General features: G+C 46.3%; 2 protein-coding genes across 4 annotated transcripts in view; one reads left to right on the forward strand and one right to left on the reverse strand.

The window, feature by feature from the left end:
• The window catches only part of URB2 (URB2 ribosome biogenesis homolog), a 966,667-nt gene extending 954,579 nt beyond the window's left edge, over positions 1-12,088 (reverse strand). Inside the window, exon 1 of the mRNA XM_086927065.1 lies at positions 11,951-12,088. The gene's annotated coding sequence lies outside the window, so the exon portion shown is untranslated. The remainder of the gene's footprint in view (positions 1-11,950) is intronic.
• Positions 12,089-12,242: 154 nt separating this feature from the next.
• The window catches only part of TAF5L (TATA-box binding protein associated factor 5 like), a 184,640-nt gene continuing 182,732 nt past the window's right edge, over positions 12,243-14,150 (forward strand). Inside the window, exon 1 of one of the 3 annotated variants that reach the window (XM_086927067.1) lies at positions 12,243-12,315. In XM_086927067.1, coding sequence (XP_086783193.1) covers positions 12,271-12,315 — 45 coding nt within the window. In that variant the 5' untranslated portion in view covers positions 12,243-12,270. Of the gene's footprint in view, positions 12,376-14,150 lie in introns of all 3 variants that reach the window. The other 2 variants (XM_086927069.1, XM_086927068.1) reach the window with 2 other exon arrangements.

Consider the following 14,150-nt stretch of genomic DNA (forward strand, 5'->3'; position numbering starts at 1 on the left):
TACTTGTGGCATCAAAATGCAGAGATAATTGAGTCACTGATTCAATTGCACTATTAAATCATTTGGCTGACTGAAGACACAAAGTATCTCCAGAAAAAATCCACCTTTGCAAAACAGGAGTGAAATATTTGGGTCATCAAATAGAAAGAGGAGTGAGGAAAGGGACCACAGACAGAATCAGAATAATAAGACAAATGCAGTTACCTCAAACTCAGAAAGAGATCAGAATGTTTCTTGGGGTGGTAGGATACTGTAGACAATGGACTGTAGGATTTTGCCTTTTAGCAAATGACATGAAAAAGGGTACAGGACCCAATCTGTTGGGATGATGAAAGTGTAGAAGCTTTTGTGAAATTACAAAGCTGCTTATGTGAGGCCCCCAGCTCTAGGAGTGCCTGACTATACAAAGGTGTTTGCACTGTTCTGTTGTGAAAGAGAAGGTTGTGCACTCTCAGTTTTAATCTAGAGACACGGATTTAGCAGACGTCCAGTAGCCTATTTTTCAGCTACTTTGGATCCTGTGGCTTCAGCATTACCTGGCTGCTTAAAAGCAGTTGCTGCTACTTGTATGAGCATAGAACAAAGTGAGTCAATTGTGATGGGACATCCTGTAAAGGTATATGTTCCACATTCAGTCGAGATTTTATTAACAAGAAATCGAACACAGCATCTTACCCCATGTCAGATGTCTAAGTACGAAAGAATAATTCTAGGAGCAGAAAATGTGACAGTAATCAGATGTACTATAATGAATCCAACCACACTATTACCAGATCCCAAATGGGAAGAAGTGAAAGATGAGGCAGAACAGGACTGTTTAAGCGTTACTGAAATGTGCACCAAGCCATATCCTCATATACACAGGAAGAACCTTTGAAAGAGCCAGAACACAAGTTATTTGTTGATGGTTCTTGTCTAAGACTTAAGGAAGGTGGACTGGGTGCAGCCTATGCTGTATGCAAATTGACTGGGGTTGTTGAAGCATCTTGTTTACCTGGAGTAAAATCTGCACAAGTAGCCGAATTGATAGCTTTAATTCAAGCATGCAAAATTGGAAAAAATTGGAGTGACATATTTACTGATAGCCAATATGGTTACGGGGTTGTGCATGATTTTGACCAGTTGTGGTCACAAAGGGGATACATGACTTCTTTCTCTTATGGCCCAACCCTGGCCTTTGAGGCTTCCCTCTCGGCGTCCAGAACGGTTAAGATGTCTGTAGCTCTTTGATTTGAACGTAAAATGGTGCTTACTGTAACTAATTAGAGGATCCTCTCCTGATCCTAAAAAGAAAAACTAAACTAAGGAATAAAAACCAGGGATAGGCTAGTTATGCTAACGAATTGCTGATCCACTAGCAAGACCCAAAATAGATTGTAGAAAATGTTCCGCCTCTTCCACCCGCTTAAATACCCGCATTTTATTATTGAACATTACTTTTAATGTAGTGGGAAATGTGACATGAACTGTTGCACCTGGCTGCCTGAAGGGATCTAATAACTTTCCTAACTCCCATTGTTTAGATGCGGTTATTGATTAAACATCCCACCTGATTTGGAAAGTTATCCCTTCTGCGCTTAGTGTGTTCCTCTTGAGAGCTTTGTTCAGTATTTCGTCTTTTAAGTTATAGGTTAAGAAGTGGACCAGAATTTTTCTGGGTCTAGTTTAATTTGGGCTTAATCTAAACGGATCTCTGTGTACCCTCTGGATATCAGCCAGAAGGGCTTGCTCTGAACAGTCAATTTGAGTAGATTGTTTAATCAGTTTCACCTCAAACTCTTTGATGTTATTGCCCTCCGCTCCCTCAGGTACTTTGAGTAAACAGAGATTATTTCTTCTCTGAGAATTCTCAATAGACTCTAGCTTCTCCTGAAAACAGATTTTGCATTCTTTTATTCTAGTGAGTTATTTTATATTTTCCTCGGTTTTTACTGTTAGCTCGGCCGCTGTAGATTCCAAAGCTTTGGCTCTAGCTTCCAGTGAGTCAAGCTTGACTTCCATTTTCTCACAGAAAATCTTGATTTCAGCTTGATTTTCTTCTGAAACCAGGAACCTACTCTTCATCTTCTCTGTTAAAGACTGTATTGCTGATGTCGGGTGCCGCTCATTTGACCAAACCCGCTTTTGCCATTCAGGAGGAAGCATTATCGCTGCACACGGAGGGTGCATTTTAACAACCAAGCAGTTCTGGTAAGGTCGCGCCGCTGGTGGGAGCTTCTCCGCACTCGGCGGACAGCCTGCACGCTCCCAGCGTGCGCTGGACCTTTAAGCTACCTGTTGCCTTCACCGGGGGACTGCGAGGACCAGCAGCCTCTACTCCTTACAGCTGGTGCCTCTTCCCCCGGCGGCCACGCCTCCCATCAGCTCCATTTACTTTTCGCGACACCCGCTCCGCGGGTGCCGCTCATTTGACCAAACCCGCTTTTGCCATTCAGGAGGAAGCATTATCGCTGCACACGGAGGGTGCATTTTAACAACCAAGCAGTTCTGGTAAGGTCGCGCCGCTGGTGGGAGCTTCTCCGCACTCGGCGGACAGCCTGCACGCTCCCAGCGTGCGCTGGACCTTTAAGCTACCTGTTGCCTTCACCGGGGGACTGCGAGGACCAGCAGCCTCTACTCCTTACAGCTGGTGCCTCTTCCCCCGGCGGCCACGCCTCCCATCAGCTCCATTTACTTTTCGCGACACCCGCTCCGCGGGTGCCGCTCATTTGACCAAACCCGCTTTTGCCATTCAGGAGGAAGCATTATCGCTGCACACGGAGGGTGCATTTTAACAACCAAGCAGTTCTGGTAAGGTCGCGCCGCTGGTGGGAGCTTCTCCGCACTCGGCGGACAGCCTGCACGCTCCCAGCGTGCGCTGGACCTTTAAGCTACCTGTTGCCTTCACCGGGGGACTGCGAGGACCAGCAGCCTCTACTCCTTACAGCTGGTGCCTCTTCCCCCGGCGGCCACGCCCCCCATCAGCTCCATTTACTTTTCGCGACACCCGCTCCGCGGGTGCCGCTCATTTGACCAAACCCGCTTTTGCCATTCAGGAGGAAGCATTATCGCTGCACACGGAGGGTGCATTTTAACAACCAAGCAGTTCTGGTAAGGTCGCGCCGCTGGTGGGAGCTTCTCCGCACTCGGCGGACAGCCTGCACGCTCCCAGCGTGCGCTGGACCTTTAAGCTACCTGTTGCCTTCACCGGGGGACTGCGAGGACCAGCAGCCTCTACTCCTTACAGCTGGTGCCTCTTCCCCCGGCGGCCACGCCTCCCATCAGCTCCATTTACTTTTCGCGACACCCGCTCCGCGGGTGCCGCTCATTTGACCAAACCCGCTTTTGCCATTCAGGAGGAAGCATTATCGCTGCACACGGAGGGTGCATTTTAACAACCAAGCAGTTCTGGTAAGGTCGCGCCGCTGGTGGGAGCTTCTCCGCACTCGGCGGACAGCCTGCACGCTCCCAGCGTGCGCTGGACCTTTAAGCTACCTGTTGCCTTCACCGGGGGACTGCGAGGACCAGCAGCCTCTACTCCTTACAGCTGGTGCCTCTTCCCCCGGCGGCCACGCCTCCCATCAGCTCCATTTACTTTTCGCGACACCCGCTCCGCGGGTGCCGCTCATTTGACCAAACCCGCTTTTGCCATTCAGGAGGAAGCATTATCGCTGCACACGGAGGGTGCATTTTAACAACCAAGCAGTTCTGGTAAGGTCGCGCCGCTGGTGGGAGCTTCTCCGCACTCGGCGGACAGCCTGCACGCTCCCAGCGTGCGCTGGACCTTTAAGCTACCTGTTGCCTTCACCGGGGGACTGCGAGGACCAGCAGCCTCTACTCCTTACAGCTGGTGCCTCTTCCTCCGGCGGCCACGCCCCCCAGTACGATCACAATAAAGCGAACAGTCCCTCACGCAACGCGGGACGCGCGCGGGACGAAGCGCGAGGCGAAGCCCGGGCCAAGGGCGGGCCCGTTTAAGCCCGTTCAAGACCGGGTAAGACTGGACTGGGCCACCCCCTTGATAGCGTATCCTCTGTGCTGTCATTGTAGTACTTGTATTGTAAACCCCGACTTTCCGGTTAATTAACTTAGCGCTATACTTATTAATTTTTGTATCATGTCACCTAGGCTTACTAGAAACACCAAGCCTACCCATGCTGCACAGGTCAAAGGGCCTATAGATCAATTTATTGCTAAAGCAAACGATGCCATAAATCAAGGTGTTCTTTTACTTGAAAGGAGAGTCTCCAAGGATTTGGCCGCAGCCAGACGCTCCTCCCTGGGACTACTGGCGGCAGCCAAAACTCCGCAACGCTCCGTAGACGCTGGTTTACAGCTGGAGACTCATACTGTCCCTGGAACAGTGGATTTATCAGTATCCATCGATCTCTCCACTACTCACATTTCACCCTCTTCTGCACCACATACTCCCCCGTCACTCGAGAGAACTCCACTTCTCTTTACTATCCCTCCCGAGGAGGATTCTCCTTCTTCTCCCTCCTTAAATGTAAGGGGTCAGAGGGAGGGGGCCATTCCAAAAAAGAGGAAAGTGAAAAGGGGTGCTAAAAAAACCTCCCACAATAATGTCATCATACAACAGGATCCCCTGATACCCCCCTCAGATCACCCCCTTCCTTCAGCTTTATCCCCATCTTACCCAGCACTGTTTCAACAGTCAACGCTTACCACAGCGCCTGAAATAATAAATCTTTCGTCAGACACACTTAACCAAAACCCAAGTGGCAATTTACATAGCGAACTGGCTCCCAGTACACATGAGACCTTCTCTTTGGTGTCCATAGAGGCTTTAATTAAGTTACATCTGAAACCCATTGAGTTAACACTTTCGAAAATTCTAAAATCTCTAGCCTCATTAACAAATGACTTAAATGTTCAGAAAAGTCTGACCATAATCCCAACACCCTCACTCCCAGTGCCTCAACCTCAAAATTCAAAACCTAAAAATGCAGGTAAAACCAACTCTCTGCAAACATCCAAACCACAGAAAGTGGCGACCACCACAGCGGTGGTTCACCAGAATTCCACCAAATCACCTAGCAAACCAGCGCAGCAAATACCAACTAATAACGCAGCTAAAAACACTTCCATCTCTTCACGTCCTGCTCCTTCTGTAGCAAAGGCCCAACCCGTCATAATAACCACAACAACCCCGGCAAAATCCTCGACAAAAACCCCAGCCTCAAAAAACGTCTCTCATAACACAAGACGTAACGGAGCCCGGCCTGCTCACCTTCCCCCAGAAGCGACCCCGTACATTATCATTATGACCGGGGTCCCAGTTTTGCGTTCCAATTCTGAAGAACCGGGATGGTCCTTAAAAAACAAAATAATCCACTGGCTGTCACTGAATCGCCCACTTCCTCCATATTCTAATAACAGAATTGTTTCGGTACGCAGAGTCCCGTGGATAGGGAGGGAGCGAAAAACGATCCCAGGAGATTGTATAATCATAAACTTTGAGGATCCCCAAACTGTCGAGTTGATCTCCTCTTGGGGTCCCCAAACATCCCCTGAGGGAATCGGCACTAAAAGACTAGCCTTTTTCTATCCTCCAGCTAAACCCATGCAACCAAGCCTCGAGTGGAACTGGACCCAGGTAGGCAACTGGAATAGTAACTCGGATTGGTCAAACTGGGCAGGACAAGGAGGTAGAGATAACATGCCATACCTAGATTGGGGGGGCGTCCCTACTTATAATAGGTTTGACTGCCTAGAAATGGTGGACTGACCACCACTTTCCACCGTCTTGGAAGACAGGAATATATCCCCCTCCAGCCCTCTATCCTTGCCGCCTGTAAGTTCCTTCCAACTCCCAAGTCCATCGACTCAAATAAAGTCACCATTAACCACATTAGCTACAATTGCCACAGATGATATAAACCTCTGTCAAGGCGCTGATATTCAGCCCAGTCCCGCTATCATATGTAACACGCAAGGTGACATCCTGTCCCTCTCTCCAAATTTCGATCCATGCGCAATAACTAAGACTCCTTCGCATATAGGATGCCCAGCGTATGGTACTGAAACCCCGTCGTTCCACCTAGTTTCAATAATATTCTGGAACGTTGCAGGTCTCCGATCCAAGATTGTACTGGCACCTTGGTTAGACTTTGTCATCACGCATCAGATAATTTGCCTGCAAGAGACCTGGACAATTAACCCACTGCATATACCAGGATACATAACACTTCACTCCCCAGCCAGTCCAACAACACATGGTAGACCCATGGGGGGCCTTGTGGTCTATATTTCTAACACTTTAGCAGCAAAAAAAAACCATAACTCTACGTACTACACCAAATTATCAAATTATTTTGCTCACTTTTAAAAATGGTACATCTTACACTCTTATAAACTTTTACAACAATTTAACACCAGCAGATTGTGCAAAGACTGTGTCTGATATTTCTTTGTATATAACTGAACAACGTGTTAAGTATCCATCAGCTATGAGCAATGTAATATGGGGAGGGGATTTTAATGTACAACTGTGCCCTAACTATAAGAAAACTGTCTGTGGCCTCTTAGATGAACATGATTCCCCCTTGACCCACTTTACCCATACCCCTGTAGGAGACTCTTTTAATGATAGCCTAATGTCCCTAGAAGTGATGTTCGCAAATGAACTCGTAAACCCACCTGTGGAATTTAGACCTACCTTTCATGGCAGGGGTTGTCGTAGCACCATAGATTTTATACTATGTTCTTATCCTGTAACGGGTACGCTTAACCAATTTACTACAGGCTCAGAAATAGCCGGCGATCATTTTCCTAACAGTATTAAGATCAAGTTACCTACGACTGCTCCCAATACACCGAAGAAGAGTTTGCTGACCCAAAAAGCACTGACTATGGATAAAACAAACGGTTACTCTGTGAAATGGTCAAGTGTTGACCCATCAGTTACCTCAAGTAAGGTCATAGCTAAGGCTCTCCCCTGGATTTCCACCTGTCTCGATGAGGACTCCTCCCATGAGCAAATTATTACTAGCTTCGGAGAAATCCTCAATACCATCCAGAAGGTATTAACCCGAAAGCCCAATACAGGTAATCACTCTGAGCCTCGATGGTTCAACACGGCTTGTCGGAAAGCCCTAACCGCTTTAAAAAAAGAGCTACACAACCCAAATAGAGATAAAGATACTGTAGCTAAATTAAGAACAGAATACAAGCAGGCCCAAACGAGTTGCAAAAAAGATCATAAAAATAAACTGTGGGCCCAATTACATGAGAGCTGCCAGAGTAAGGACAGCATTCAGTTCTGGCAGATTGTTAAATCCCCATTCCTGCTGGAGGCTAGCTCACACCAACACCTGGATGTGGCCGTGACTGCCGACGAGTGGGTGTCTCACTTTTCCAAGATCTTTAGTGATCAACCCCCGGAACACTCTGCACAATCCACCTCAATAACCGACTCCCCAACAAAAAGGGTTTATCCAATTGATCTTCATTTTACCCTAGGAGAGGTTATAAGTGCACTTTCTTCCTCTAAAACAGGTAAAGCGCCGGGCCCGGATGGTGCACCGCTTGACATATTTATATGTAACTTGGAACTATGGTCCCCAGTCATCACGCAGCTGATGGCCGCAGTCTTAAACATCGGCCTTCTGGATTCTTGGTCTTCCTCGATACTCCTTCCAATTTTTAAGAAGGGTGAAAGAAACAACCCCGCCTGCTACAGACCCATTTCCCTCCTGGATTCATTGGGTAAGGTCGCGGGTCGCCTAATTCTGGAACGTTTACAGGATTGGGCGGCAGAAAAGAACATCATTACTGACCTCCAATATGGATTCCGGGAGGGACTGGGTACTGTCGAACAGGCTCTGAATCTCACCCTTCTTATTGGGAAATATGTGGGAGTAAAACGGGGCAACCTATTCATGGTCTACGTCGACCTTAGTGCGGCGTTTGACTGCGTAATTCACGTCAAGCTGTGGTCCATTCTGGAGGAGTTGGGTGTTGATCCTCCCCTCATCAAATTTTTGCGCGAGCTTTATACAGATGCCTCGGCTTGCGTAAGATATGGTAGGGGTGGAGAGTTAACATCCTCCTTTCCAGTAACTCGTGGAGTACGGCAGGGTTGTGTCCTGGCTCCCTTCCTGTTTAACTTATACACTAACGGTTTGGAAGAAGCCATGCTAGAAGGGAGTCAGGATCTACCTACCATTAATCATCGCCCTATTCCAGCGTTACTTTACGCTGACGATTCTGTACTTTTTGCTAGGACCCTAGTACAGCTCCAGAAACAGCTGGACAAATATTGTACCTACATGCTTTCGCTTGGGCTAAAGGTGAACAAGACCAAGACCTTCGTCATGCACTCCGGGCCCAAGGTAAGAAGTTCCAAACATCTCTGTATCGAGCTCACCAAACTGGAACGTGTGAGGGAATACCCCTATCTGGGTATCTTAATAGACGACCACCTGACATGGAAAAGGGCATTGGTAACCAGAAAATTACTCTTTCAACGAGCTACCTCTGCCCTTGTTTCATTTTCCAGAAAATTGGGTAAACCATCTCCATCAGCGCTCCTTAAGATCTTCCAAGCCAAATGTCAGAGTATCGCCACATATGGAGCTGGGGTATGGGGTTATGCTAATGTTATGGAACTGCAAAAAGTCCAAAATGTCTTTACCAAATATCTGCTGGCCCTCCCACAGAGTGCCCCCACCTATGGATGTCACATTGAGCTCGGGATTGACTATTTGGTAGATTACATCAAATGCCAACCTGTACTCTTGTGGCATCGTGTTTGGTCCAAACCACAATGTCATCTTACACGTGCCCTGATCTCTGAATGTTTAGAGATGTCAGCTTGGAAAAACATCCCGTGGCTGGCGTACGTGGTTAACTTCCTGAAAGATCTGGATCTCACTGAGTATATTATCGAGCCATCTTCTATCAGTGGGATAAGCAGAAAATCCTTGAAAAACCTATGTCTTAGTCATTTAAGGGAATTGCGCTTGTCTGGTGAAGTTTCCAAGCAATCTAATGTACATATTCTGATGGTTCAAGTGTCACCAGGCATACAGCCTTACCTTACATATTACATAACTAATCACGAAAGGTATTTATTAACCAGGTTTCGATTTAATTTGTTTTTTCGTTTGGTTTCTTTCCCAAAAATGTCAACTTGGACTCATGATCTGGGGAAATGTCCTTGTGATAAAGTATCTTCGCAATCAACCATGCATACAGTATTGTTTTGCCACTATTACACTGAAATACGTAGGCGCTGGGTTTTACCAGTGCTGCGCCAGATGGGGTTGAGGACCTGTCGCCCGGCGTTTCTAGCGCTACAACAGCTTGATACTCAATATGTGGCAAAAAGCTTAGCTATGTTTTTGAAATTAAGCCTATCAACTCGCAAAGCTATAGAACTGATCCCAACTTGAACATCTGTATATCTGTATTTATCACGTTCTGCGAACCCCAATGTATTTCTTTCTCATTCATTCATTTATTTTAATTTATACTGTAATAATGTATTGTAATAACAATAATGCGCCTTATTCAAGATGATGTGTTTTAAACAATTTGTGTACTTTTTATGATTATCAAAATGATTAATCGAATAAAAGACTTTTTGATTTGATTTGATTTGACTGTAACAGATGTGGGACTGTTAGGGGAGTTGGTCAATCCTTTAAGGTATCTCTTGATGCAACAGTGTTTCCAGCTCCTTTGCCATAATTTGGTTTGTCTTTGGGGAAGTCCTGTCTATGGTCTGAGTAACCAAATTTGGTAACTTGTCCCTTACATCTGGCATTATGAGTCCTCTGGTCCCCCTTCTTCTGACTCTCCTTCAAGTAAATGGAACCTGTTAGGGCTTAATATGCCTTCCCGGTTCTGGAGTGACACCTCTGGGCTGCTCTCTTTGTTAGTCGTCATGCAGTCTAATGGTTTTAATATCAAAGTGCTGGGCACAACTTTAAAGTAATTTTTTAATGAGGGTGTAAGTTTTGCCTTAGGTTGATTTGGTAAAATCGTTTTTGATTTTTCTTAAACTTAGATTTTACTGGCTTTACTTAGTTCCTGTTGGCCGAGCACATAGGGTGAATTCCTTGTGACCTAAATCATCTGTCTTAAAATGATTAAATGAGTCACAAGATAATTTTTTGCTTGTGCTTCTTAAAGCATATAGCGGTAGTGACCAGGTACCTGCTGTTTCCCCTTTGCCACAAGATTTTATTGCGGGACCCCCTTCTGGAGCCCCTTTGCCTACACCTGAGCAGCACTTACTGTCTTTTGCAGCTCCGATTCTGATCCTTCAGGCAACTCTGCTTGTCTTCCACTTGCTCCCCCTGTTCCCTGTGCACTCCTGGTGAATTGTGGGAGCTTGAGTCCGACGCTAGCACTACCTCTGCCCTTGCCACTATGGAGGCATCTTGCTGCTGCTCTACGCACATGCCAAGAGCTGCCCGCGACTACAACACAACCCTCGCCTCCTGCTCTTCCTGCTCCTTCTGGCTCTCGCTGAGCCACTCGTCAGCGGCCGCCCCGGGAGAAACCAGCTTCACCACCTCCACCGTCAATCCAGGGAAGCACGCAGGAGTACCCAGACACCTGGAGAATTTGCAGTGGAGCTATGGCACGAAGAAGAACCCGAGTTACCCTCGTCTTCACCGCAGCTACCTTCGTCTCGCCCCACGTTTTCTTATAAGGGTGAGACTCAGGTTTTTTTTCCCCTCCCTTCTCGAAACGACCGTTAAATATTGAATATTAAATAAACTATGATGCAAGGTGTTAAGCAGCATATGTTTTCAGGTAGTATAGTGGGTTTAAACTGCCGTTTTGAGCAATATCACAGCAATACCCACCCTGACTCGTCGGAGCCTCCACGACCTGCTAACCACTGGCCGCCATGTTCTCCCCCGAGCCGATTGGTAATACCCAGCTATTCCCTCTCGTTTTACCGCAAATGCGTAGTGCAACCAAGCTAAAAGAGGCGGTCAACTTGAACATCGTCCAAGGTTTTCGATGGATACTTTCCTGCGAACTGGAACGACAATCCACTGAAATGCATGGGAACCGGCAGATTTTTTATAATTTGTGATAATTACATTGTGAATGTGGGTGGGAAATAAAGTTTGAATAAAGAATTAAGGGGATGGGTTTATTAAATGAAAAGAGTAATATGCAAGCATAGTGTGATGATCAACTCCCTTTGACTGTCCAATCAGAGTTAGTATTTTCATGCAGGGTCTTTGCAAAGTATAAATGAATGCTTTTTGATTATTTGAATCTTCCTCCCAGTGAATAATCAGTGTTTGTTCTGTACTGTGCAAGTGGTTCACATGAAATTAATTTGAGATAAAACTATAAAATTCATCCCGACTCTGTGATCATTTCCAATGTGTAAGTATATTGAAATCTACTGTCATTTCACCATCAACTAGTTCAACTAATGGTCCATCGACCAGAGGGAAGAACTTTTTGAGAAGTGAAAGATGTTAGGGACTAGAGATAACTAATCTAGAGAATTACAAAACATGACCACAGAGCTTATTGCCAGTGTGTTGTGAATTAACTTATGGGTCGAGGTTGCTGGTAACCCGCTGGATCCCAGGTATGAAACCATAATATCCGGCTTCATGTACAGTAGCCTTAAAGTAAACTGAGCGGCGGTTTCTGGTAACAATGCACGAGTTGCTTAGCCTTCGGTAGCTCAAAGGGATTTTCAAAGATCAGAAGTAGTTGTAGTTCACTCCAGAAAAGTTTGGAGATTCCTGGTTTAAAATAAGGTTGGTCACTATTTTGTTGTATTGGCTCCACCCCAAATTGTTTGGAGGACTAGCTCCGCCAACATTGCTTGGCGTGTCAGCCCCCTCCAGCACAAAGTTCCACTCTTGTTGCCACCGGACCAGTGCACCGCACCCCTCTTCCCTCCATCTTCAAACAAGGGTGAAAGTACTAAGACCTGCACAGAACGAGATCGGCTGTAACCTACCGGCTAAAGTTCACCGTCCCATTGGTAACCGACTCGCTGCAGTTCATTCGGCAGACAAATCCATCCCGATTCCAACTACGAGAATGTTGCGTGTTTATACACCCCAGCTACACGTGGGAATTCTGAATGTGCACTTCTGGATTCTGTGCAGCGCTTGGATTGGCCGAGGTTACGCAAATACTCCAATCCCAGGTCACTTTACACAATTACGAGTCCTTCCCACTTCCAGTCGAGTACAGGAATATGTTCAACCATGGGATTGGTTGTCAGGCGACCCGGAAATGCTGCTATTAAGGACAACTGAAGCCGCTAAAAGATCGATGACGGACAACGGATATATTAGACTGAATTCATCGATGGCCAGTGTAAGTAGTTGACGGGCGTCGGTCACCTTTAGAAACTCACCTCCAGTGGGTCGGGATGAAGTGAGTATTAATACCTCATTGTGCATGGCAGCTGATAGGTTGCCTAGGGAAAATGGTTTTATTTAATTATTGTATCAGTATTTCTTGGTCGGGAGACTGTGTCTATTAACAATAGTAGCTGCCTTTTCTCAGCAGAGCTTCAATGTTTTTAATGAACCGTGCTATTAGAACTAATAATTCTCAACCGTCTTTTCCATTTGTAACCGACGGCTCAGAGCCTTCACCGCAAGAAACAAATGTTCTATGATTAAGTTATTGAAATCGTCCACTGGGAATGATCAAAACCATACGTATTGCAAGTATTTAATGATGTATTGTATTTTATTTTATTACTCAATTCAGTGTATGATAAGAAAGGTTATTAAATGCGCCGCGTATTTCCTTTTGTAGCCACGAGTGTGTGTGTGGTCATACTGAATATTCCTTCTATTAAACAAGCTCCGCAAAATAGTAAGCAAGCTGTATTGTATGGCTGTGTATGAGTTCTAACATAAGTAAGATTCCTTCTCCTCTGTCCAAGGTGGAACACCTTCATTTCACGCTCACACCTAATTATTTAATTGAATCCGCTTAAAAAAGAACAATATGATGGTACCATTAAGTGCCTAGAGAGAGCTTCATTGTATTTTTCTGAGATTGGCAAAGATCTTTGGCTTCTAGTCGTTGACTGATATGTTCAGGATAATTGCATTGTTTGTAAGTTTGTGTGTGAAATTCACCACAGCAATTACTGAACTGCTGGAGGACGACACCGGGTGATTAAGGCGCCAGAAGAACCTGTCATTACTCTGCTGTGCCTCTCACGGCCTGCCACCAGAAACTGAATCACCAGCCAGTTAACTCATTTTCTTTAGTAACTAGTTTGAGTAAGTTGTAGTTGGGGGGCGAGTGCCCAAGAGACAGCTAGGCGAGTAGCACCCAATAATAAAAGTGCCACTGCTACCGGCAAGTCTGCATGAAAAAAACACTTCTGAGCGAATACAGATGCTGTTTAGGAGTCTCCTACACCTGCTCAGTCACCCCCTTCAACTGTGGCCTGACCTTGCAGCCCGTGCCCTCTCAGTCCCCGTGCCAGCCAACCACAGAGCTTCAGCCCCAAGACACACCTCAAGAGAAATTAAGCGATGAAGTGACACGCCTAGTAGATGCACTTTACTGGCAACAGTCAGGCAAGTCATTCACACATTCTCAGCCTGTAGGCTCTGTGTAGCATTTGCTTTAACAATACTAGGCCGCAATGCCAGTTGGCTTGCACCAGGGGCAGCTGGTGTAGATTGGCGTCGCCTTGCCAATCTGGTTGACAAAACAAGTGCCTGCAACACTGAGCAGCTAGCAATAAATTGTACTGGAGTGGCTGCTCGTGACAAACATGGGCAAATCTGTGGTTTTCTTTAAGGGAGTGGGGGAGGATGGCCCTTGCTCTGTACATGCTTTTGGCTGGGCGAAGATTTCTTGGACCTGGAGCCAGAAAGCAGGACAGTGACAACACACAGGTGGGCAGGATCTGTGTCTCACTGCCAGAATGGCATTTGGATTGTGGCCGTTATTGGCTTGGCCCCGGGAGGCGTTGGAGACCCTCCATTAATTCCAATGGCTTGGGGCGGGGCAGTCAGTCAGGCTTAGAGATGTCATGTCTGCGGGTGTGGCAGTGGACTTTGCCTCTTCCAGGAGACCCAGCAACACTTGCTTGTTTTGCAAGTGATTGGTTTGCTGTTTTAGCGCTAGCCTGACCCGTGTGTATCAGAGCGCTTTACATATACACAGGCGGTAAAGGT

This window comes from Lissotriton vulgaris, chromosome 6 (assembly GCF_964263255.1).
Source record: "Lissotriton vulgaris chromosome 6, aLisVul1.2, whole genome shotgun sequence".
Lineage (NCBI taxonomy): Eukaryota > Metazoa > Chordata > Amphibia > Caudata > Salamandridae > Lissotriton > Lissotriton vulgaris.